The sequence below is a fragment of the Notechis scutatus genome, chromosome 1 (genome assembly GCF_049901735.1).
Source record: "Notechis scutatus isolate UNSWTSFEM ecotype Mainland chromosome 1, rNotScu1.2, whole genome shotgun sequence".
In the NCBI taxonomy this organism is placed as follows: domain Eukaryota; kingdom Metazoa; phylum Chordata; class Lepidosauria; order Squamata; family Elapidae; genus Notechis; species Notechis scutatus.
This window is the reverse complement of record NC_142009.1, coordinates 319,295,009-319,321,924: the sequence shown is the minus strand read 5'-3', so window position 1 is coordinate 319,321,924 and position 26,916 is coordinate 319,295,009. Positions and strand designations below refer to the sequence as shown.

The 26,916-nt window shown below is 38.0% G+C and overlaps 1 protein-coding gene across 3 annotated transcripts in view; it reads right to left on the bottom strand.

Moving 5' to 3' along the window:
* Positions 1-26,916, bottom strand: part of MDGA2 (MAM domain containing glycosylphosphatidylinositol anchor 2) — a 584,772-nt gene that overhangs the window by 47,783 nt on the left and 510,073 nt on the right. For all 3 annotated transcript variants that reach the window (XM_087952463.1, XM_087952462.1, XM_087952461.1), the window contains exon 11: positions 6,305-6,482. In XM_087952463.1, coding sequence (XP_087808589.1) covers positions 6,305-6,482 — 178 coding nt within the window. The remainder of the gene's footprint in view (positions 1-6,304; positions 6,483-26,916) is intronic.

Sequence of the window (26,916 nt, the reverse complement as noted above, 5' to 3'; positions counted from 1 at the left end):
TGGCATATCATGAGTATCAGCATCAAAAGCCTCATCTCAGAAGTTATGTCCCCCTGGGCATAAATTCCTCCCTTCTTATGCCACCAGGAATGCCTTTCGAAGATCAGAGAGAAAAACTGGAGCATGTTGGAAAACTGTTTGGTGTAGATGCTTGAAGACAGCTCTCAGGGGCCCAAAGAGATATTATTAGATATCATGTTATGTAGCTTTCAAGACTGTCATTGCGTCTTTGTTTTTTAGCAAAGAAAACAAGCGAGAAAAAGTGTTCACGGATCTCTTTACTCATTCTTCTACCTCCCAATTATTTCCTCAGACATTGCAACAACAGTTCTATATTTTTTGAGTTCTTTGATCAAATGGGAGCAGTGGTAGGATTCAGCCAGTTCACACCACTTTGGGAGAACCGGTTGTTAAGTTTCTGAGCAATTTGGTGAACTGGTTGTTGGAAGAAATCATTAGGACAGAGAACCAGTTGTTAAATTATTTGAATCCCACCACTGAATGGGAGGCTTGGCTTCAGAACATGTAATGACTCCTCTTCTCCTACAGCGGAGTCAACAATCTCAAAATTGTGGGTTCCACTGAGTAATCAAATTAACCCCTTTCTTATATATGTGCAATGCATGTGCCCCATATTTTTAAAGGATGGGGGTTTGCTTAGTAGTGCCCAACATTTTGATATCACTCAACTCTGTTCTGCGACTTGTGAATGCTTCGAATCAAGAATATCATTAATCTCTTCTGAAAGCCAGCACAACTCAACTCACAATGTTGTTATTGTAGGGAAAATAGAAGGAGGAAGGAATATAGCATATATTCATTGCTGTGATTTATTTATTAAAAATAAATAAATAGTAATAAAGCTGGGATAGAAACAACAGGAGCTATGAAGGTACAGTGGTTAGAATGCAGTATCACAGGGTACTTCTGCATTTTCACTGCCAGGAATTTGATTCTGACCAGCTCAAAGTTGACTCAGCCTTCCATCCTTCTGAGGTCAATAAAATGAGGACCCAGATTGTTGGGGGCAATATGCAGTCTTTGTAAACCATTCAGAGAGGGCTGTAAAGAGAGGGCTGTAAAGCACTGTGAAGAGTATATAAGTCTAAATGCTGTTGCTGTTGCTAAATTTTAAAAAATCAGGAGTTGCAGCTTTAACAAGCATTGCCTTAACAATTTTATGAAGAAAAAAAAAGGTTTAAAATAGACAATTGTCCCCTTTTGTTATACCAAAATTGACTGCCTATGTAGTGAGAGGATTCTCTTGGCTAACTAGCCACAGATCTCTTCTTCATAAATAGATCTGTCACTGATTGTGGCAATTCGAATTATAATATTCACCCCAGTATTCCTCCATTTCTGCCATCGTTCCAGCAATGTTTAGACTGTATATTTCATGGCTTGGATATATCAAAAGTTCCGGGACTCTGATTTTCTATAATGTTATAAAAGATGCATTCAAGAAAGTTTTCCTTTTTAAAATGATGCAGAAGGAAATCTTGACTCGGGTATGAAATCTAACTCAGCTTGTAAACCTGAATCTCTCTGCTTAATATTCTGTGTCAGATGAAATTTGAAAATGCTGTAGTGTCACTTGAATGGTTTCAGACATCTTTAAATATATATATATTTTTAAAAAACACAAATGTTCATTTCTTGCCATGATTTGTAGGCATATCCCTGTGGAATGGATCAATCCTGTTAATAGCTTGGGGATTATGCAAGCACACTACTTACTGTTTGGGAACATACATCTCTGCTCTGACTCATGGCTCTTCCATAAAATATTAAGTCTCTAGACACCAAAAATCTCTTTCCATAACTTTCTTAAAGACATAATGTTCATAATCTGTGTATTCGGTAAAGTCATATATATAGGCATATAAAGAGGTATGAATTTAAGGATGGAGTCCCTCCTTCAGAGATACTAGTAGAAGATGAATTGGACTTCCATATGTCTCATTTGTAAAGACTTTAAAATGTTCACTTGTATGGAGAGTTATATATTTTTAAGGAAGAAATTAGTGAGTTCATAACCTGAGAATATGCCAGCGCACTGCATGAACCTCCTCAGTTGGTGGGATGTTGACAAAAATATGTTGGATTGCAATATAGTCTCTAGATTAGATATCCTGGTTTGCAAAGATAAACATTTTGCAAAAGATAAACAAACAAAGATTGTTTGCAGCAATAGGCTAACTCTGTAAACTGCTTAGAGAGGGATGTAAAGCATTATAAAGTGGTATATAAATCTAAGTGCTATTTCTATTGCTATTGTTGTTATGGAAATGGCTAGTTTATATTATTATGCAAAAGGTTTGATGCTATTATCTTATTTTACTGCACCAAAGGAAGTTGGGGAAGACAATGCCTTTTCTTTCTTTTCCTTTTTCCTTACACTGCAAGTGTCAAACTCAATCATGTCACGTAACGTATCATGACGTGTTTTGCCTTTGTGGAGCTGGGGTGGGCGTGGCCTGTGCATGATGCATCCAGCCAATGGGCCGCCAGTTTGACACCACTGCACCCCTTTCCCTTCCCTTTTCCCTCCCTTACTTTCCCCCTATTTCTTTTGTATTTTATATTATAAACTAATAAAATAATAATAATAGAAAGAAAAGTCTTGAGCTTATGTGCACCAGCAGATCCAGAGGCCCTGAACAGGATCATGATTTGAGCTTTGCAAAAATCCAGGTTTCTAATCAACGTGAAAAAAAATAGTAAAGTTTGTAACTTAGTTCCCATCTGTATTGAAAATACTAGGACTTAAGCATCTAATGAATTCCTTTTAAATATAATGGATATGCACAATTGTGTTTGAGATCAACATTCCTCTCAGTTTTTATTTATTTACATCAAGCATGAGCTCTAAGCAGAAGATTGGAAAATTAAAATTGTAACCGATGTTTCTTACGTAGTAAAGCCTTTAAGATTGTTCTACTTACTCATTTACATCAGCAGTATTGAAAAGAGAGAAGTTAAATTAAAAAGCAAATTCTTTCTAATCGCCCATATTTTTAATATTCATACTCAAGAGGGATATTAAGTCAAGTCTTCTGTTCTTGGAATAACCAACCAAGAACAAGTTTTCTAATCTTTTATTATCAAGAAATATACTAGCTCAAAGAATCTCATTATATTGAAAGTTTTTTTTTTTCCCTTTGGGTCTGATTTGCTGTTGTTTTTTTTTTTTTTTTTTTTTGTTGTTGTTGAAGTAATACACTTTTTGATTCTTTCCAAAAAAATATAATGTGGAAAAGAAACTATGTAAAATTGTTCAGGATTTTGTTTCTCCAGAAATTGGAACAACAGGACCAGATTTGGTGTAGAGAGAAAAGTTAGGAAAAGCAAGAATTCAGAAATGGGGCAAAACTTGGAATTGTGAGAAAAACAGTTCCAGAAACACAATACCAAACACAAACACATCTATGTCTTTTTAGAGTTGCCACTATGGTTGGCTAATTGAGTAATGGCCCAGATGGTCCACTAATTGCTTTATTCTAAGCCAGTGCTGTCAAACTTCTGGCCCACGGGCCAGATGTGTCACATGCTGGCCACACCCACACCGGTTTAGTGAAGGGGGAAAAAGTCCCGATATGTCACATAACATAGCCGTGACGACATGAGTTTGACACCCCTATTCTAAGCCATCTGTCCTACTGGTCATGTCACCCAGAATAGGATAAATGCTGTCTTATTCTGCATTTTCCACTATGGAGATCCACATTAACATAGAGATGCAACATGAGGGAAGAGTTGAAACAGACAGCTGCAATGCAGAAGCATCATGCATCCATCCTAGTTAGGCTTTCCCAGATGCTCACATACACACATACAGATACAGACCTACTTCAAATTCTGATAAGTTCCCGGGGAGAAAGTGCATACCCAAACAAACATGGAATATGGCTGGCCCTTTGTTTCCCCCCCCCTATTGTTTTAAGATGGGTTGATATATTCTTGATTATTAACCACTGCAAAAATGTCTCATTTTCAAGGGTTAACTTGATAATTTATTGCTGGAATCTGCTGTTACCTAATATAGAAAATCACTTGTTTAATATATGCATGCAGATTGCCTTCTGTTCTTGACAACTGAAAGAATACCATTATTGTTTTCATAAACAAAGAGGAAAAATAACAAAATTGGAAACAAATTGTACAATGACATTAGTGATTTGAATGTGGTGGCAGAGAAATAGAATGTGGTGGAAGAGAAATATGGAATGTGGTGGCAGAGAAATAGCAATGAAAAATAAATTTAAAAATAAATTATTCCCAAGTATGCTTGGGAAGAAGTCTGGCAAAAATTGATAAAAACGAGAGACAATAAGCTAACTTTGGGAAGAGCAATGCAGTTTTACATTCGACAGACAAGGTGTAAACAAGATTTTTATTCTTTAGCAGGTCAACATCAAGAAGATGACCAGTTTGTAATTATCAGTAACTTCTTTTTTCCCATTGGAAGGCAGAAATATTTGACCTTCTCTGGTCATTTGATACTAAATCCATTCTCATATAGTTTTTTGGAGATTATAGAAAAGAACTCCAGAATAAAATCCACCAGCCCCTTCAGGGCTATCAGATGTAATTTGTTTCAATCTGGACACTTAGCCTCTTTATGGTACCAAAGTGTTTCCTAAACACTTTTTTATTTACTTAAAATCCCCTACCGCTTAATTTCATTTGAACACAGAACTACAGTATCTCCTTTGGGGAGAACTCTGAAACAAAATAGGAATTGCAAAAGCCATGTATGTTCTCTATCACCTCTTATTGTCCCATCATACTCTCCTAGAAGCATGCGCATCCCTTTTTTTATATTGATAGAGCTAAAAGACCCTTTTTTGTTCCTTTTAGCTTCCTCTTCAAGCCTAAATTCCTTTCTAACTTACTTTCTGAAGTATGTGCAATATCCTCTTGGCTATATAATAATGCTTATGGTGATATTAAAGACATAAGTAGTTGGGGAAGTGAATGCTGAGAATCAAAATGGTTTTCAATATGTTAGATTGCATGATGTAATGTGGATCTAAAAATTAATGTATCAAAGATAAAATCTGTGTTTAATAGGGAAAATGGGGTAACCAATTGCAAGTTTTGATCTGGAAGGAAGGACAGATGAAGTAGATGCAGAGGTGGTATTCAGCAGGTTCTGCCCAGTTCTGGAGAACCGGTAGTGGAAATTTTGAGTAGTTCGGAGAACCGGCAAATACCAATTTTGACTGAAAATTTTACAGTATCCTTACCCTGCCACGTCCACCAAGCACGCCCACAGAACCGGTAGTAAAAAAAATTGAATCCCACCACTGAGTAGATGAATTTGTGTAGAAGGTTTTATAAAAATAGCAATGTAGAAGGATAAATTTTAAAATGTGAAAGTGCTGTTAGAAAGTTAGCGTGCGGAGTGTCTGTTCAAAGAAATGAAAAAGACAACGTTTAAGAGCATGTTTTGTTATATGGGAATGAGAGTTGGGTTTCTTTCCACAAAGATAAAAGTAAATTCGATGCAGTGGGAATGAAATACTCAAGAAGTGTGTGTGGTAAAATAAGAATAAATTGGGTTAAGAATGAATGTGTAATCGATAAATATGAATTGAATACTAAAATAAGGGACAGTACAAAGATATATCTAGTAGTTTCCAATATAGACAAAATTAACGAGGACAGTATAGCAAAACAAATGAAGAAAGAATGAATGGGTGGATACAACAATAAAAACTGAGAAAGTCAAGGTTGAATGAATTTCATGAGCTCCTAAAAAAAGCAAGGGAGAATTTTAGTGAACAAAAACAACAATAATGTATGAAACAGCATATAGTATAATGTACATTATATATAATATTTCCATATTTGAGCATTTTCCTGCCAGATAGTGCTTCAAAGACTGCTAGGAAATGTGAATTCCATGGACAAGTTTACATATTTAATTCCCATTTTTAATTGAACAACTTATACTTTAATATAATAATAGACTTATGAATGATTTAATTGTTTACTCTGACATGAATATACATGCATGATTATAAGAGTTCCAATTCATAAAAGATAAATTTTTCTAGAAATTGCTTGCTTCTGTTTTGCACATTAACAATATTAAAAAAAAAAACTAATAGGAGGGACAATTTTTCAGACTAGAGTAGAGCCCTGTAAGAATCCAAGATGTCCCAACCTCTCCCATCAAGGTTTGGAAGGCTGGAAGTCAGACTTTGGGATTTACGTTCCCAAGCCCTCTCTCTCTCTCTCTCTTTCTCCCCCCTCTCTCTCTTTCTTGCAAAAGAAAAATTCTGATTTCTCCCCTTACCACTGTACTTGATTACACGAATGGTTGCATCTCCATCTCCAAAAATAGTGACTGGTGTCAGGCGAACTTCATAAGCCTCAGGCTTGATGAGTTCTGTCAAGTTGTAGGTTATTAATTCTCCTTTCTGGATCTTCCCATTCACAGTAATTTCCTGTTCCCACCAGCGTTGCTGTCCAGCCTAGAAGAAAACACAGGAAAACAGGAGTTGGGTAATTTTGGGGGTGAACACAAACTCCTAGGACGACATATGCAACAATAAACAAGCAAACATAAATATAGCTGAAATTATTAATTCTCACCAGACTTTGGTGAACTAATTTTTGAGAATGGATATAAGAACACTGAATGATTTTGCCCTTTTAGTTTCTTGTATTTTTCTCAATCAGGGATGAGACTATCTGATCTGAACCAGAGCAACAGCAATTGGTGCTGAACATATATAAGAAAGGTTGAATTAAATATAAGTAAATCAACAAGAACCACAATATGTTGTTGTATTGGCAAACACCCTTTGAAATAAAGGAGGACTGAACAGATATGTTGGGAAATAGTTATCATCATTTTAAGTACAATAACTTTACATACAAACATATTTTCTGGTTTACAAATTTTGATCTTCCTCCTGCTCTATATTCCTTCTTTTATATTGTTCTACCTAACCTGAATTTTTCTCCTTATTTCCAATCTTATTACAAATAGAAGCATAAACATTGATTCAGAGCAGCAGTTTCTTTGTTCTATCAATGTTGCTAGAAAATAAATGTGAGGTAACCCATTCAATATTTTTCATATATTTTAAGTGTTCTTGGCAGTTTTTGTCTTTCAGCGATGGAATGTTTTCTTCAGTCTGATATAGGAAGAACACCAATGTAACTTATTATTATAGATTTGCCAATACAGAAAGAAATGGCTGTATATGTATTTTTTTAAAGAAATAAACTCATTCAGCAACTGCTTTGTTCCATGTTAATTTGTACAAGGAACCAAAGTGCAAGCCAGACAAAACAATTCTATTTATCAAATTTGATCCATAAGAACAAATAAATAAAATATTTCCACTCCATATCTTTTAGCTGGAAGGATCACTCTATAATTTAAAATAGATACATTCTTTCTACCTCCATATAGATACTACATCTCAAAGTTCATTGTTGAAGATATGCAAAATACCACATATGATAGATATTCAGCTTCAAGATGTAAATGTGGCATTTCTAAATCGGTTACAGCATTTCCACTGGACTTTTTTCTATAACTGCTTTCTTTAGCCTGGCACGTTTCAGATATTTTGGACTACAGAACCCAGAACACATAGCCAGCATGACAGTAAGAACACTTGTAAAGGTTGCCAGGTTTGGGAAGGCTGATGTACACAAATCCTATTAACAATCACCCACTCTTCTCCAAATTACAAAGGTTTCTTGGCCCATAGTTTGGATTGTTCATCCAGCTACTGTGTATAGTTGATATACTTGCATTAACACAAAGTTGACAAAATCCAGAAGTCATTATTTTCTTCTGGGGGGAAAAGTTGATATAACTCCTTAAAAGTTTTCAAAATGGATTTTTATTAGCTTCCCCCCAGAGTTTATACTCTGGATCAACATGTTTTATTCAGTTTTTAAAATCACATGTGGTTATTAACTGTGTCTTTACTTAATAAAGTTTACTTAATAAACTTTACACTGCGATACACATGAAGGATATGGCTTCTTTTTTCCTTTTAATTTGGCATTCAGTCCTCTTGTATGCATGATTAGAAATGTGAAAATATTGATTGGCACAGAACTGAGAAGGCCAGCTGATGCTATTATATATGGAAAACAGGTTGTTTAATCAGACAAAAACGATCTCAAATCTGTTATTTTATGTATGTCTGGTGTCCTGTCAGATTACTTTATAAATCAATGTCAGTAGTTTGATACACATAGAGACTAAACTAGATTTTTTTTTTTGTATAAAGATACCTAGGAAGAGTGTTGATCAGAATTCTGATAACTCTGATGATTGGTTAAAAGGTTCTTATCTTGAGATGGCAGAATTAAAGTTCAGTCCTTTGACTGTTTCCTAGTATGATTTGATTGCTTATTGTACTCTATGACTATTATTAAGTGTTGTACCTTATGATTCTTGACTCTTGATGAATGTATCTTTTCTTTTATGTATACTGAGAGCATTTACACCAAGACAAATTCCTTGTGTGTCCAATCACACTTGGCCAATAAAGAATTCTATTTTATTCTATTCTATTCTATTCTGTTCTGTTCTGTTCTGTTCTGTTCTGTTCTGTTCCGTTCCGATTCCGATTCCGATTCCGATTCCGATTCTATTCTATTCTATTCTATTCTTAGTCAGGCCTTTAGGGTTGTGGAAAGTTCCATAAGAAACCACAAGCTGATGATGACCTTATTGACTGAATGTTGTAAGAGGGATTGGCATAGAGGTTAAGCTATTCCAAAGGAGCAGGACCATCAAGCCCTAGGTTTTTGAAGATTATGGATTATTTATTTATTTATTTACTTATCCTATTGAACTGCACATGCCACACATAAATTAACTGAATGTTGGGTTTGCGATTATGCTAGGGGAAGTGTGTTCATTTTCACCAACAGTTTGTGTTGTTCTAAAGGACAAAGAGGAACAATTGTGAGAAAAGGACAACTAGGCTGTAAAGCATGTGTAGGTCTCTGCCTAATTGAAGGCCTCAAATTAACAATATATTAAAATGTAGGCTGAGCTGATTTTGCAAGCATAGCAAAATATTTGCAATCTGTAGCTTCTGCAAAAACATAATTGCAAGATAATAAATTGTAAAGTTATTTTGGATCACCAATGTCTGGGACACTGAGTAAAAAGGGAACTGAAAGTAGCAGATGATAAGCGAATTGGCATATACCTACAAGTGGGTGTTAACTGAAGGACAGTATGAAGGAATAGAGGAGTACATCCAGTAAGATTACACACCAGTGGGTGGGCTTCAGAAAAAGAAGGGTATAAAAGAAAGGGGTAAATCAGGGCCACTGATAGTAGCAATCCTTTCTGGAGTTAGCTATTGTCTCTGGACCTTATTGCAATGGGCTATTGATATAAGTAATGTTATGATGGCTTTTCATGTTCCAAATTGCTCATGAAATAAACCTCTGATCTTAAAGTAAGATTTACTGCTTGTGGTTTGTCTGTGTCCTTCTTTTATTGGATTATTTGTATAATACTTGTATCTCGTATCAGTGTTCCAGCAAAACCAGATTGCAATCAGCAACTCCGAGACAGACATTTTCTCAAAGTTTCTTTTTATTGGAAAAGTCATACTGGCACATCTGGGAAAACCCGAATCTGAGAGTTTCGGGTTTTCCCACAGTAAATCAAAATCTAAAATCCAACCCCAGTGCATCACATGGTCCAATCACCATCTGCCCCAACAAGAGACATCCCTTCAACCACTCCTCCTCCAGATGCAGGAATAACATGACCTTGACCAAATAGAAGAATGCTATTATGTCTAACTACTAACACTCTAAAAATCCCCCTCTTAATTTCCCAAGCACAGGAATGTGGCAGTGTGGAAATTTCTGGTGTTAATATGGCTTCCAATGCTGACATCTCACCTTTATTATTTCTGCAAATAACTCAAAGTGGCAAGCATACCCAACATATCTTTCTCCTCCTATTTTCCCCACAACAATCCTGTGAAGTAGGATGGTCTGAGAGAGATTGACTGGCTCAAGGCCACCCAGCTGTCTTTCATGGCTAACTTCGCTAAGATACGGTAGGTTCTCCTACCCTCAATGTCGCAGGGATAAGACAGCTCTTTGCTGGAGATGCTTAATTTAGTTTTCGTGCTGCATCTTATGAGTCTTTCTATTTTTATTCCTTCATACCACAGTAAGTGAATTTATAGGATATTAAATAATTTTCTCTGGCAGGGTCATTTTGATACGAATATATTAACACCTCAGAGAATCTTTAATAAACGTTGGTTGCAAATAACTGCTGTTAGAAATGTAATTCAGGAGTTCATTAATTCACATGGCCGGACTTGTCCTATTATTCACAACTGCTGAAATCCACAGGACTGTTAACAAGGTTTTAAAGCACGTGTTGTGGGTTAAGGATGTCTATTTTCTAACAGACTGTGTTCTGTGTTCTGTGTGTCAGAAACTTATCAAGATTTAAAGAATTGTGAATTTTTGTACATGGGTGATGACAAAAGACATTAGTTGACAACACCAGTAGGATAAATCAGCACCAGATTTGCAGCAATGGACTGTTGTTAAAAATATGATTTAGGCCTTTTCAAGAAAAGGGCAAGAAAGAAAACTTGGAGTAATCTCTTCCAACGGTTTTACAGATCTTTTTTCTTTCTCTATACAATTTTGATGTTATTTCATGAAATATACATGAAGGTTTTTGTTTGTTTGATACCCGCTTTAAAGATAATTTTGTACACAGCATAATTTGTAATATAATTTTTATTTAATGTGATATATTTATTTCTCTAAGTGTGGTGCCTTAGAAAAATACGTATTTTCAAAGCTCTTAATTAGAGAGGTAATCTTTTTTAGATTGTGGATCCTTACTTGACCTTTCATTGATGTGCTATTGTTATCTACCCAAAAGTGGTGAAACCAAGACAAAGAAATGGACTTGGTCAAAACAGAAACTGAATTTTAATGCACTTTAATGGATGCAATTAAAATCAATTAAATAAAAATATTTTCAATGTACTTAATTATTCCCCTCTGTCACATTGAATTACAGTACACTAGTAAGTTTTGGAAGCCTCAGATTGTGATTCTTCTTTTAGGTTATTGATCTATAATATCATAGAATTGGTAACATAGTGGCTAAACTATTTTGAGGGCCACTTCATCCAATCCACCTCTGTGTGCCTATTATGCAGAGTGGCACGATGTTCATTTTTCTTTGAAGGCTGAGAATGGTGTCAGGCTCCAAAAACCTAGAAAGATATATTGTGATTCTTCCAAGCATATGTCTTTATTTATTTATATGTCTTTATTGCTCCTCATCCATGGGCAGAATCTCGCCAAACTAAAGCATGCTAACACCCCATAAATATTTTGGGAACTAGGGAGGAGCCATCTTCACCTTCTTTCTCTCACACAAATTACCTGAACTGAGTCATCATTTGCTTTTCTGAAATGCACTCTCCCCTACTAGAAACCCAAGCTACATTCAATTACATCTGGCTACTCTGAAGCCCTTCTCTGATTTTCTGAAGTATGCACAGAACATACTTCTGCTGAGCTTGTTGCTTTACCTCTCTGAAGCTTACCGGGTATGTCCTTACTAGGTACGATTCCCATTAAATATGAACATGGCTATATATGTGGTAAACTTATTCTGAATGAAAAATAAATCCACCAGGAAAAAATAAGTGATTAGAGACAAAAAAAAAAAAAGCCAAAGATTGAATTGCATTCAACTCAACTATGACACATGAAGATAAAGTGCCTTTAGCTATTTAAAAATATGACCTTTTCCTCAAATAATCTCCCATGGAACAAGAAGTTTCCAAAAGGCACGCATAGTTTATTCCAAGGGGATTATGATTCTTTATATTACTGTAGTACCCCGGAAATCTATTAATATGTAATCAGCTCATTGTTCGTAAGAATAAGTCACTGAAGGCATGAATAAGGTGGGATTGCTGCTGCTCCCTGCTTCGTGGTAGCTTCCCTACCTGGACTCCTGGACCTCACTGCAGGGCTGTTGGTGGAGTTCCCCAGCATATAGTTCTGGGGGACTTCAACCCGCTATCCCTGGGGGTGGAGTTGGAGGTAGCCTGGGATTTTATGGAAACTATGACTTCCATGGGCCTGTCCCAGGTTATCCAGGGCCCGACTAGGAATAGTGGTCACACACCCAATTTGGTGCTCTTATTGGAATAATGTCTATGTGACCTTGAATTGGAGAACTTGTCTTTGGTCCCTCTGTCATGGTCAGGTATCAGTCTGGTGCAGAGGTGGTTTTCAGCAGGTTCTGACCAGTTCTGGAGAACCGGTAGCAAAAATTTTGAGTAGTTTGGAGAACCGGCAAATACCATCTTTGACTGGCCCTACCCCCATCTATTCTCTGCCTCCTGAGTCCCAGCTGATCAGCTGGGTCTTCTTTTGTTGCTCTGCACAGGAGAACGTAGCTGGAAAGCAGGTTAGTGGGATGGAGAGGGAATGGGATTTTTCAGTAACTTTCCCCCAGGAGTGGGGTGGGAAAGGAGATTTTACAGTATCCTTCCCCTGCCATGCCCCCCAAGCCATGCCCACAGAACGAGTAATTTAAATCCTACCACTGGTCTGGTGGCAATGAATTTCTTGAGAGCTGTTTCCCTCCCCTTGCAGGGAGGCTTGACCTGTTAGATTGGTCTGCCCCAGTGACTTGCTGGTGTGAGGTTGCAGTTGTACAACTGAAACCACACCCAAGGCTTTGAACATGCCCTTGGGAGCCCCATCTTGTCCTTTTTGATAGACCACTTCTGTTTCCAAACCAACTGCTTCCAAAATTCCCAACTGAAGCAGATTCATCCCCAGAAGTAATGGTTTGTGATATGAGCTGCCACTTATAGTATATGTTGTATTAAGAGACAAGCACAAACTATGTCCCAGCTATCTTAACCCCAAGGGTGGGTGCGATGAAGGAGGCAAGGATATCAAATGTATCCATTCTTCTAAGTTGCATCTGTTTCCATCTCTTTCCTAACCCCACCTCTGAAGACACCATTAAAATAACATTGACTGCATCTGACCTATGCAATACTGAAAAAGGAACAGATGTTATGATGGGAACAGTATTGTGTAAACAGGAATATAACTGACTGCCAATCCTATTTTTCCCCAAAGAACTCTAGCAATTGGATGTATACATTCACCCAATCCCACCTCCTTCTGGCATATTTCTAGTTTACCCTGTTCTAAATAAATGTATTCTGTCACTAGAACATCTGTCATCAAAATAAACAACATTGATGGTAGACGTCTCCAGAGACCATTCTTGTTGCTGTCACAGTCTTGGGAACAATTTTGAGGAGAACCAAAATACTAAGGGCTGTGGAAATGTACTTAGTTTAGGATAATCGTTCAAAATCACAGCAACTGGCAGTATCAAGTCAACCTTAAGCTATCTATCATAGCTTAAACAAGATCAAGAGTAGTACCAGGACAGGAAATCATCAGGAAATATCATGGCAATAAACTAGACTGTGGAGTCTAAAACTTTCCTGAAGGAAGGATAAAGTGAAATACTTTTGCTGTGTTGAAAAGGTAAAGGTGTAGTTATATCCTTGCAGTACCATCTGATTTTAAGAAGACTTTGGTTTTTTTAATCCAGATGTCAGGTTTCTGGGTGGTTTGACATCCTTCCCATCTCTAGTAAACAATCCACCCATAGATGCTGTGTGAGGCTTCCCTTCCACTGTTTTTATAGCACTTATGTAGACTGCCATCAATATATCACCTTTGTTTCTAGCTTTTTCCTCCCATAATCCACACTCCTTTTCATGAGCCAGCTTCTTTGCACATTTTAAAATTTTCCCCAGTCTTATTCATTCCATCAGATTCTTCATTCAGTCAGATGCTTCAGTCCAAATGCTTCAAGGAAAGTTGAGACTGGAGTCTTTTTTAAACACAAATATCAGTTTGGCCCTGCTATTTCTCTGCTATTCTTATGAGTCCTCAAGGTTTGAAAATCAAATGTATCAGAGTTTGTTGAGGATCTCAACATTTGTTTAGGAATTCAATTCTAAGCACTGGTCTTGACCTTTAAAGATTTAAAGGAAATCTGAGGTACCTCTTCCACAAATACAACCCTGTCTGCTTGCACACTGAGAGGGAAAAACAGAAAACCACACCAAACAAAAAAAAAGCTAAAAAACAAAACACCTCCCCCACCAGCAATCAATCAATTGATCAATCAATCAATCAGATGAACATAAATTAACACCAAGATTAACATAGGTTCAACAGTCAAGAAGTAAACAATACCCTAATTAAAGAATTGCCAACCAACCAAACAGTAAACAGCCCAACCAAAGAACCTCCAAGACCACTCCCACCAACACTGACAGGGCAAGCCACTAGAATAAAAACTGAGAGCAAACCCCAATCTCTACTAACACTCATGATGTTACCTAGTTTGGGTAATGAAATGTCTGCAAGAAAACATCCAAGCTCAGAGAGCACCAAGGACCACTCATAATCTATCTTTATCCTATAAACCATTGGAAGTAATCCATAGCCGGTGGGAAGTAGGTAAATATTCTTTCTTTCTTTTCTCTTTTCTTTCTTTTCTTTCTTTTCTTTCTTTTCTTTCTTTCTTTCTTTCTTTCTTTCTTTCTTTCTTTCTTTCTTTATCTCTCTCTCTCTGTCTATGTCTCTGTCTCTGTCTCTCTGTCTCTGTCTCTGTCTCTGTCTCTGTCTGTCTCTGTCTGTCTGTCTGTCTGTCTGTCTCTCTCTCTCTCTCTCTCTCTCTCTCTGGTATTCAGCTTTGTTCGGGTATTTCCTCTGTGAGTCCCAGACGAACACAATACAGAAGCCTGATGATGGCAGATGAGATTCTGCCGAAACGTTGTTACAACTTTAAAAGCACAACTACAATGACGTGGGAAAATACCCGAACAAAGCTGAATGCCATACATGTAAGTACCCGCGAAAACTTAAGGTATATATATATATATACACACACACACACACACACACACACACACACACACACACACACACACACACACACACACACACATGTATATATATGTATATATATATTATTGAAAAACACATTTCTAAATAATGGCCTACAACTATTGATTTCTCCCTCATTTCTAATCTTTACTGTGACATGGAGCTCCCCTTTCCTTTTCTTAGGACTGTATCTTCTCATTGTTTTTCAACTAATATCATCATTCTTGTTTGCTAACTGCTGTGCATGGGTCACAAAGGAAGACAGGACAGGAAACTAGCACTTGTATACTTGTAGAGTATGAGTGAATATAAAATACAGGCAGTTTTTGACTTACAACCATGCATTTAGGAAACATTTGAAGTTACAGTGGCACTGAAAACAGTTACTGACATCTAATCCTCACACTAATGATAGTTCTAGCATTCTCAAAGTCATGTGGGAATTCAAATTCAATGTGTGGAGGAAAGCAAAGTTTTACACATAGGGAAGAAAGAACAAATGTACAGATACAGATTAGATTAAACTTGGTTCAATAGCAATAACTGCGAGAGGGACGGTGGAGTCCTAGTAGACAATCACTTAAATTTGAGTCAGCAGTGTGTGACAGCAACCCCCCCCCTCAACAAAAATCCAACACAATCCTAGGTTGCATTAACAGAGGGATACAATTAAGACCAGATGAAATGTAAGTACCGCTTCATAAGGCTTTAATAAGACCACACATGGAGTACTGCATCCAGTTTGGTCACCATGATATAAAAAAGATATTGAGACCCTAGAAAGAATGCATAGAAGAGTAAATAAGATGATTTGGGGATGGAAGCTAAAACATATAAAGATTTTTTACTACTGGTTCTGTAGGCATGGCTTGGTGGATGTGGCGTGGCTTGGTGAATGTGGTTTGGTGGGCATGGCAGGGGAAGGATACTGCAAAATCTCCAGTCCCTCCCCACTCCTAGGGGAAGGTTACTGCAAAATCCCATTCCCTCCCCACCCCACAAGCTCCATTCTCCTATGCAGGGCAACAAAAGAAAACCCAGCCGATCAGCTGGGACTCGGGAGGCAGAGAATAGATGGGGGCGGGGCCATTTAGAGGTGGTATTTGCCAGTTCTCTGAACTACTCAAAATTTCTGCTACCAGTTTTCCAGAACTGGTCAGAACCTGCTGAAAACCACCTCTGAGGGGATGACATGATAGCAGTGTTCCAATATTTGAGAGGCTGCCACAAAGAACCAGAAGGCAAAACAAAAAAACAATGGATGGAAACTAACCAAGGAGAGAAACAACCTAGAATTAAAGAGAAATTTCCTGATGGTGGGAACAATCAACCAGTGCGTGATGACCTGGGGCATGGCACAAAAGCAACACAGTCAGGTAATCAGTAGGAGTCCCTTTATTAGCTCCATCTTTGTCCCCAATGTGCTGGTTACCTTCTGGGCTGGAGAAAAACTTACCTAGGAACAGCCTTTGGCTGCAGGGAATCAAGTCCAAAATGTGGTCCACAATAACTGTAACTATAAGTTCAATCAAGGCAAGATGAGGTAATTAGTCCAGCAGGGCAAGAGAAGGAATTCCAGATGTGAACTAATGGCAGTAATTCAACCTAGTTGGGAAGATGCCAGGAATGTAGATAACCAAAGTCAACACAAGATAGACTCACTTTTGTTCCCAGCTTGCATCTCTTTTAAACTCTCATTTCCAGGTGTGGCTAATGAAGGAAATCAGGGCCCTTTCCTCCCCCGTAAGACACACAACCCACATTGCTCTCTTCTCCGTTCCTCCCTGCGTGCCCTAGGATGAAGAGGAGGTGGGCCTGGGTCTTCCTCTGAATACTCTCTCCCTTGTTCTATCTCCCCCCTGCTCTGCCCAGATGGACTTTGCCCTTCCCCAGTTTCGTCCATAGCCAGCAAAGCCACACTCCCATTCCCTATCAGCTGTTTGTCTTCCTCCTCAGATTCAGACTCTGACAGGAGCATGACACAATGGAACAGTTTGCCTTCAGAAGTTGTGGGTGCTCCATCACTGGAGGCTTTTAAGAAAAGACTGGACATCCATTTATCTGACATGGTATAGGGGCTCTTGCTTGAGAAGAGGGTTAGATCAGAAAACCTCCAAGTTCCCTTCCAACAATGATGATATGAAGATGATGATGATATTAAAATTTGGGCACTTGGCAAACAGCATGCATTTACAATGGTTGCAGTATCCCAGAGTATGTAATCACCAGTTGCAACCTTCCCAATTGGCTTCCAATAAGCAAAGTCAATGGGAGAAGCCAAATTCACTTTATGACCATGTGATTCCCATAACCATGGGAGTGATTCACTTAACAGTCATGGCAAAGAGTCATAGAATTGGCATGACTCATTTAACAACTGCCTTGCTTGGCAATAGAAATTCCCAATTATTGTCATAAGTTGAGCACTACCTACATTGATATGTGAAACATATTCCACACTTCTACAGCCTGCTCAACTCTACAAGACTTGCACACCAGAGCATTCTTTTAAGTACTAATTGTTTCAACATTTTCACTGGGTGGGTTGGAATGAGCAACCAAATGTTCCTGATTTGTTTCTATCACAGTTTATTTAAGAAAAAATATTCCTGAAAAAAGCCTTTTGTGAATAATGCAGCTGCAGTAAGTTTGGAGTGATGGAGGAAGGTCTCCCTGAAACTTAAGATTTAACATTTCATGAACAACTTGCTAGCTTATCAGAATCGCTTGACATACATTCAGTATCTGCTCTTTCAATGAACAGCTATGAGACTGACATGAGCTCTTTAAGAATTTCAAGAAAGAATGATTGAAATCAGATGATTCATCTCTGATGGAATTTGGAGTGCTTTCTACTCATGGCTAAACAGATGTAAGTTTCACAATGGGAAAGGAAAAACTAGCATTTGTCTGGGTGCAGGACAGGTTAGCCTTCTCCAGCTGTAATTATCCTCTTGCTTGTATGATGACCCAGCATGCCTACATAATTTAGTGATTGCTTCTTCTGTATTGCATGGTGCATTGTAGTACAAATTTACAAGCCTTTCCATATATCCAGAATGGGGAGGCAAGGAATGTTTTGGGTTCCACCCCCTAGGGAGATACACCTGGTGGGACCCAGAAGAAGGACCTTCTCCATGGTGGCTCCCTCTCTCTGGAATATCATTCCCCCAGAGATTAGAATGGCCCCTACTCTGACACTCTTCTGGCAGGTATTGAAGACCTGGTTCTGCCAGAGGGCCTGGGGAACCCAGAGCAGGATGGAGTCCATTAAATGGCTTGTGTGATATGTTGTCACCAGGGCTGGGGGGTTATTTATTATTTTATTAATTTATTATTATATCTTTTATTAGTTTAATTGTTCTTTTATGTTTTTTTGTTTGCACCAAAACCCAGCCACAGAATTATCAGAGAAGCCATAGAGACTGAAAAAAGACCTGAAAGCATGAATAGAAGACATGATTCCACAAGACTGTCAATCATTTGGAAGCCTGCACTCACAAAAAAAAAAAAAAAATCTCCACACCACAAGCCAGCCAAACACCTGGGCACAAACAGATCCCCCCTGATACCTCCAGCTCAAACACACCCCAAACAGGTACCCATATGAAACCTAGCTTCCTCACAAATGATAGCCATCCATTTACTCAGAGCCAAGCTGCACTAAAAGCCTCCAATACAGGAACACAATGTTGCCAGCCAATCAAGACAAAAAAAAGCCACAAAACAGACAGAAGATATTAGAAACACCAATCAAGCAGAACACAGCAAACTCCAAGACCAATAAACACAGACCAAGACTCCCAACCAATCAGGATGAAGAAAAAACCATTCTGGCACAGCAGTAAGCTAGTCCCAAATTTAAAACTGAAACAACTGTAAAAGTCTGACTCACAGACGAACACAATACAGAAGCCTGATGATGGCAGATGAGATTCTGCCGAAACATTGCTACAACTTTAAAAGCACAACTATAATGATGTGGGAAAATACCCAAACAAAGCTGAATACCATACATGTAAGTACCCGCGAAAACTTAAGATATATATATCTTAAGATATATCACACATCAGTCTGGAACCCTCATTATGTATCTGATATTAGCACAATTGAGAACTTTCTCAATTTCCAGAAATATTTCACAAGAAGAGTTCTCCACTCTTCTACTCGTTGTAGAATACCTTATGCCACCAGACTTGAAATTCTAGAACTAGAAAACCTTGAATTACGCCGTCTTCGGTCTGACTTAAGCATGGTATATAAAATCATACATTGCAATGTCCTACCTGTCAATGAATACTTCAGCTTCAACCATAACAACACAAGAGCACACAATAGATACAAACTCAAAGTAAACCGCACCAAACTTGATTGCAGGAAATACGACTTCAGCAATAGAGTAGTCAATGTCTGGAATACTCTACCCGACTCTGTAGTCTCTTCCCAAACCCCAAAAAAGTTTAACCTTAGACTGTCTACCATTGACCTCACCCCTTTCCTAAGAGGTCTGTAGGGGCGTGCATAAGCGCACCAACGTGCCTACCGTCCCTGTCCTATTGTTTCTCTATTCTTTTATTTTTCTTATATGTACCCATCTCATGTATTCACAACTATGTATACACTTATACTTATTATCTTGTAAACAATTGACAAATCAAATAAATAAATAAATAAATAAATAAAATATATATATATTGTGTATAATACATAATATGTATGTGTGTATATATACACACATACACACACACACACACACACATTTTTATATTCTTTTAAGCTGCCTTGAGTTGCCATGTGTGAATAGGTGGCAATATAAATTTCCAAATCGATCGATCGATCAATCAATCAATCAATCAATGTTTGTTTAACCAGGAAGCCAAAGAAAGAGACAAAAGTATCTTATTGTTATTCATCCTCCTGTTTCCAACACATTTCCAACATTCCAGCTGTTAGGAAGATTTGATCGAACATCCTTCCAGTGGTTTTGGTATGGACAATAGATTTTTGATATCTTCTCACTAATCAAGATACATGGTGTAATTTGAAATTTATTCATTAGATCATTATTTCTACAGAAGGTCCCTGGAAAATCCTGGTGCTCTCAGGAAAATACTATACGAGTTTTTTGCTTGCTTGTCTGCTTGCCCTTCAGATGTCTACTAGCTGACTTGTGCATGAAAAACAGAAGCTTATTATTTTAACTTATAAAGCAGATCCTTATGTGACATGCCTGGACTATGGTTCAGCAAGGTGGGGAAACTACCCTGTTTCTCCAACAATACGGCCTCCCCCAATAGGAAGTCCCAGCATGTTTTATAGGCATGAAATGAAATTAAGCCCCTCCCCCAAATTAAGGCCTATATTAAAACATGCAAAATGGGGGGAATGGTGGGGGGCTTGTCGTTAGGAAATACTTTTGTTGCAAACCCGGATATGGTGCTGCCTGTGTTGACCCCGATACGAAGTGCCTCACCAACGCCGAGGTCAACATCCAAGCCGTTGCCGCCGCCCGAAGATGCAAGGGGGAATTAAGTCACCCCGAAAAGACGGCCTAGCCATTTTTCGGGCTCAAAAAAATAAGACCCAGCCTTATTATATGAGAAACACGGTATTTGCATGGATGAAAAGGCAGGGGATTGTCCTAATAAATAATTGAAACAAAAATAATAGTTGTCCCCCACTCCTGGCAAATTGATTGGACATTTTCAGACAGCTGAGTTAGAGTACATTATGAAGATTTATTTAGGGCAAGAATGAAATTGTCTTGGTAGTAATATCTGCCCACATGTCTGCTGGCATGATAATATGTAACAGTAGTGCTAATTTTCAAAAGGGTGTTGTGGCAGAATTAACTGTAAGCAATCCCACTATTACTTTGGGAGAAGAAGCCATTAATGTTTAGGGCTTGTGGTGAAACATGCTTTGTGGCAATATGGCCAGAATTGAGAAAACTATCTCTTTTGCTCCAATTTGTCTTGCTTGAACATGTCTGCTTGTGGTTCTGAAGAAACAGGAGTGGCCTTAAAGGTAAAGGTAGGAATCTGAGATTCATAGAATGCTACTTAGTTAACAAACTAACTTTCTGCACTTTATTGTAATATTGTTACGCTTCTCAAATGTTGTCATCAACTTTGAAGTTGACTGAACTGTGGCCATTTTGTTTTTTGTAGTTTCTAGGGAGGTTTCGTTTCTCTTTTTCTCACTGCTTCAGGGCGGACATCACCTGGAGCGATGGGGCCTGGAGGGGGGGATATAGAGATTAGCTGGGATGTTGTAGTCTAAATAAAATTATTTCTCCTGGGAATCAAGGACGTTTGTGTCTGCAGGAGGGAAACTGAAGTCATCCAGCAACCGGGCTGTGTGTTGATTGGACCATGTGACTGAGACTCGGGGGGGTGGTGATGAAATTTTACTTTTATTACTTTCTTTTTAAGGGGGGAACCGGTGCCAACTCAGAGCCGGTTTTCCATTAGGAATATGACAATTTGACATGTTCTAATAAAATGTTCTTTGAGGAACCTGCCTGCCTCGGAGTTCTTATTGAATGGGATGTATTCATGGGTGGGCTGCTGGGGGTTCACAGGGGTTGGGGAGAGTCCCTAGCTAAGATTCTGTGCAGTTCGAAAAAACCCCAAATCCCACTCCTGGTTGGCCCCATCCACCCCTCCGCTCCCCTCCCAGGAGTCCCCATGTGGCCCGTTTTGGATGTAGGTAAGTGCAGGGCACATGCAGAGGCTTAGGGAGGGCAAAAAACTGGCCTCCCAGAAGTTCAGGAAGGCTGGAAATGGACCCATTTCCGGCTTCCAGGGAGCCTCCAGAGCCTGGGGAGGCCATTTTCGCTTTCCTGCAGGCTCAAGGAAAGCCCCCTCCCACCATGGTGCAAGAGACCGACTTGGCCATACCCACCTTGGTCACACCCACCCAGCAACCGGGCAGAGAACCCTTTGCTAAATTTTTTGAAGCCCATCCCTGGATGCATTACTTGGAACCTTGACAGTTGTCTTCCAAAACAATTCATGCTGACAAGGATGGACTTGCAGACTTTTTTTTTTAAAAAAAAGAAAAGAACTCATGTTGTCTTAACTAATAAGAAAGGAAAGTCCAAAGAGATCTCTCTATAGTTCTGATCTCTCTATAGTTCATTACACACAGGGTTCTTCTTGGAGAAGGGACATGCCCACAAAATGGTCCTCCTCAAATAGAAGGCAACTATTTTGTTGATGTCATCATCAACATCCATCACCATTTTCCTCTTAATTTTTGCCTTCTCTGATTTTTCTTGTTCTTTTCCCACAGCTCCATTTCCCTTTCCCATATGCAATGCTTCATTTCCCCCCTTAGTAATAAACGGAAGCTGTTCACTACTGGAGGCGAAAAAACAAGCACCCCCATAGCGCTTGCTTGTCTCTTCTTTCATACGTGTGCTAAAATGCAGAACATTTCAATCCCACTTTGATGTACGAAGATGTTTGCTTTATTGCACTTTATGGATTATTAACCAAACGATCTGCAGGTTTCGTACTACATTAATTTGGCAATGAGGAAGCCATTTTATACATTAATTTACACCACAACCAGCCAGCACAAAAGCTTTGCTCTTGCTTGTTGATCTATTGGAGAGGATGCTGAGAATTTATAAATATGATGGATAAAGCTCACGGGATAAATTAAGGTTGCATTTTACTTTTTCATGAACATCTGGTTTTGCTAATATTAAACTAAACAATTCACAGGAGGACAAAGAGAAAGCATCCATGCTGTTTGAAACAAGGAGAATATCATGACAATCTTGAACCCAAAGAAAGAAGGGAGTAGCTGCAATGAATAGAAGGGAAACTCACTTCAGAGAGCCTTCCCGGGAGTTCATCCTTAGCACATACTCTGAAGGAGATGCTATACTCCCATCTCGATAGACTTCATCATTTTGGTCCATCATGAGAGATAGGTTTCAGGTCCTCTCGGCCAAGGATTTTTTTTTCTGTTGGGACCTGCTCTTTAACCCATTCAAATGATTGTTAAACCTTGTCTCAAATTTCTTCTGAACTTTAAAAGTCTGCTTGTAAGTACAGCAAAAAGGAATTATTTCAATTAATCTCTTGGATTGGCATTCTTGTTTTCTTCTTAATTTTTAAAGCCTCATTTGATTTGGATGGGTTTTGTTTTTGTTTTTGTATATTGTATGACAAATTCTTCCCATTCTCAGATAAATTTTGTTATAAATCCTTTTCTATAACAGGTTCAACTGGGAATAGACTATTCCTAAGATCAGACAACACAGCTGACAGCAATGATTTGAGGTTCCAATGCAATTCCTTAAAAAAAATCTCTGAACGCTATTGTAAGTTGCTTATTTCATTATGTCTCTCATTAGATTGTCAATATTAAAATTAATTTCTTTCCCAGAAAAATATATTTACTTCAAATTTAATTACAAAGTTTCAATATTAAAAATCAAATATTCAAATGTTTTCAAAGCCCTTAATCTGTTTAAAACTTTCTATAGCCAAAATCTTGTTTTCCTTTTTGCTTTTCTTTTTAAGTTAAGTTCTTAAAGATTTTAAAGAAAGTTTCCTTTTCTTATATTAATGATTGAAAACACTCTCCCAGTGATCCAGCTTTGTAATATGAAGGTGTCTAATCTTTTTTAAAGTAGTAAATAGTCAATTTCTGGAAAGCGATTAGCGACAGACACACTTAATGTCCTTTGGAAACCTCCAATTGTGACTGGAACAAGTATAGCAAATTTTCTCAGTCCCGATTCAGACCTCTTCCTTCAGTCTCCCTGTGAGGAGGAACCATACAAGGCATAGCTTGGGCAATCCTGCATCCTGTTTCTGAACTTTTCCACCTGAAGACCAGAAGCATGTCCCACCAGGATTTAGGAGAGAGTTCATGTTTCTTTTTTTTTTAAAGGGGGTAATGCCACTTGTTTTAAGGAAATGGCAGTAGAATGCCTCTTTAAAAAGTTCTCCCTCGGTGCTTTTTTAATGAACCTTTTCCCCCCAAGGATAAAATATAAAATACAAAATTTAAAAAAATACCCATAAAAATTACAAATAAGACATACACAAAAAAGAAAAGAAAATTGTATAATATAACATATTAATATAACATTAACAGCAAACATGCAGTCTCCATCCTGGTTGAATGCTGATACCTGTTTCTCAAACAAATCTAATAGATCCCTTCCCCCACTTGCACTATGAGTCTACAAAAAGCTATACATTTTTCATCTATGTTTTCTAAATTACTATTTTACATCACATTCTCTTCACAAATAACCCAAATATCCAAATCTGTTGCCTGTCAATCAAGTCAAGAAGAGATTGGACTGCCATTTGTCAGAAATGGTGTAGGGTCTCCCGCTTGGGCGGGGGGTTGGACTAGATGACCTATAAGGTCCCTTCCAACTCTGATTTTCTGTTATCCGTTAAGCTGACCCAATACCTGTTAACTGTAAGAAAGCTGTTAACTCCCCCCATCCAAATAAATAAACTTCAAAGCCTTCTGTTAACAGTCTGGTATTATACTTAACTCACAGAAACTTCACAAATGGCTTCCCATCGCTTATAAACTTGTCCAAACCATTGTCTCTAAAAAACACACTTAATTTCACCATCACCCTCAGCTGGAAATCACAGGAGAAAATAATCTGTATGGGTTGACTTATCTTCACAACACTATAATATTCAGTTACAGAAATCCAGTCCCAGATAAATTGGAGATATGGAAAGCATGATTTGGTGTCTGGATAGTCTTGAGGCATGGAAGAGCAGGAAACTATGTGATCAATTTAGTCAATGGAATTTTAATTTTGTATTTGCTGCTATCAAGCAGATCTCCTCAGCCTAATTCCTGTTTTTGCTTTTCGTTTGTTTCATAAAATGCAAATTTTATTTAATTTAGCTCTGTGGTATTTAATCTTATTAGCTTCAGTCTTCCAGCCTGCAGGTATCCTACTTTTTTTTTTTTTCATCTTTTATGATGTTCCTCAGCTTCTTATCATCAGCAAAACTGAAAAACATCCCCTCAATGCCTTTATATCCCAAGTAACTTAATTTTTTTAAAAAAGACAAATATGCAACATTTCACATCTAACTAAAACTAAAGCACAAAGACCCTGACAACAAAGATTTTTAAGAATACCTAACAGATAAAAATTGTAGCAGACTCATATTGATGGCATTATTCACCTCACATTTTGCATCTTATCTATAAGGATCTTCTGGAGCCTCTTGTTAAATACTTTCTGAAATCATGATATACTGTGTATGCACATTTGCACAATCTATCTGATTTTATGAAAAAAAAAAATTATGGCTGATGTTGTCCAGTTCTAGAAATGTTGGTAACCCTGTGGCCCATAGGCCAGATTGTCTCTCCAGCCAACCAGCCCACTCAGCCATGAGACATTTTCTGCAAAAGCCTGTTCTATCCAAACCTTATCCTGTCTCCAACTGTCCATAATGTAGAAAAATCGCAGGGCCATGCTCCTTCTGAAGGTGTGCAAGCTGTTGACTCCTGCTGAAAAAGACATCTGTAGCATAAAATAAGCAGCATGCCCCAATTTACCTTAGAAAATTGTTCCACCTACTGCATCGCTTGACCTTTCAAAAAAGATTAAAGGTAGCTTCTGGTCACCAATAGATTATCTGTCTATCCTACTTTTTGCAAGCAAAAGAAGCAGATTTTTTTTTAAATTTCTTTTATTTCTTTCAATTTTCTCAGCAATTTTGTCCACTAGGGCATTGATTAGAGCCTTGCCAAATTTAGCTTTTGCCAAATTATCTTCCTCATAGTCTTTTTATGAAAACACATGCTGGTCTTAAGATGTTTCATGTGAATTGGCATTTCAAGCATTCCAACAAATGGATCATTGTTACTATATAAGTAAATGTTGTTGTTCACTTGCTATGACGTATCTGACTCCTTGAGATCCCATGATGGATCATTGCATGACAGACCCCCTGTCCTCCACTGTCTCCTAGTTTGCCCAAACTCAAATTCATTGTGTCGATGATATTATCTAACTATCTCATCTTTGCTGTCCCCTTCTTGTTTTGCCTTCAATCTTTCCCAGTTCCAGGGTCATTTCTAATGAGTCCTCTCTTCTCAATTGGTGGCCAAAGTATTTGAGCTTCAACTTCAGCATCTGTCTTTCATTTTCAGTCAGGGTTGATTTCTTTCAGGAATATGAATCCAAACCATCAGATGAACCAAAGTTCGTAAGGAAATTCCCATCCAAGATTGGCAGTCCCAAAGGTGTTTTTATTTTAAAGGTAACTTGACTTACTGGTTTTCTTTAAGATGTTTTGCTTCAAAAGTGAAACATCTTAAAGAAAAATAAAAAAGTCCTGTTGCCTTTAAAATAAAACACCTTTGGGACAACCGTGACCTGAATGAATGAGAATCCCCATACACAAAACTGACAGTATGTACATCAGTCTGTGTTAACCTGGTTTTGCTGTCATATCTGAGTAACTCATTAGCTGAGTGAGACCACTGGTTTATTTTAGACAACAGGAATACTGAAAGTTAAATTCCCAACACATATGGAGGGCAACAAGACTTAGAGATGCCAGGTACTACACTCAGTGTCTCTAAAGGAGGCATGCACTCTATACCAAGCTTTCCGAATTAATTCTCCCACTTTTTAAATAAATAAATCACTATTTCATGTATATCTTGTTTCTTTAGAAGGTCCAGCTGTGCCTAACATTACTTATAGCTGTGTTGATGTCAACTTTCTTAAGATGGGAAAATACAGGTATGTTTTTTTTGCAGATGAAAGCCAGGGTTACTCAACATGTTAACCTGATTGGAAAGGTGGATTGACACTGCTAACCTCATTCTTTGATCCAGGTTCACTTACTGCTGTGACAGTTCTGTAGACTGAAAGGGAAAGAAAGGCTTCTTCTAGGT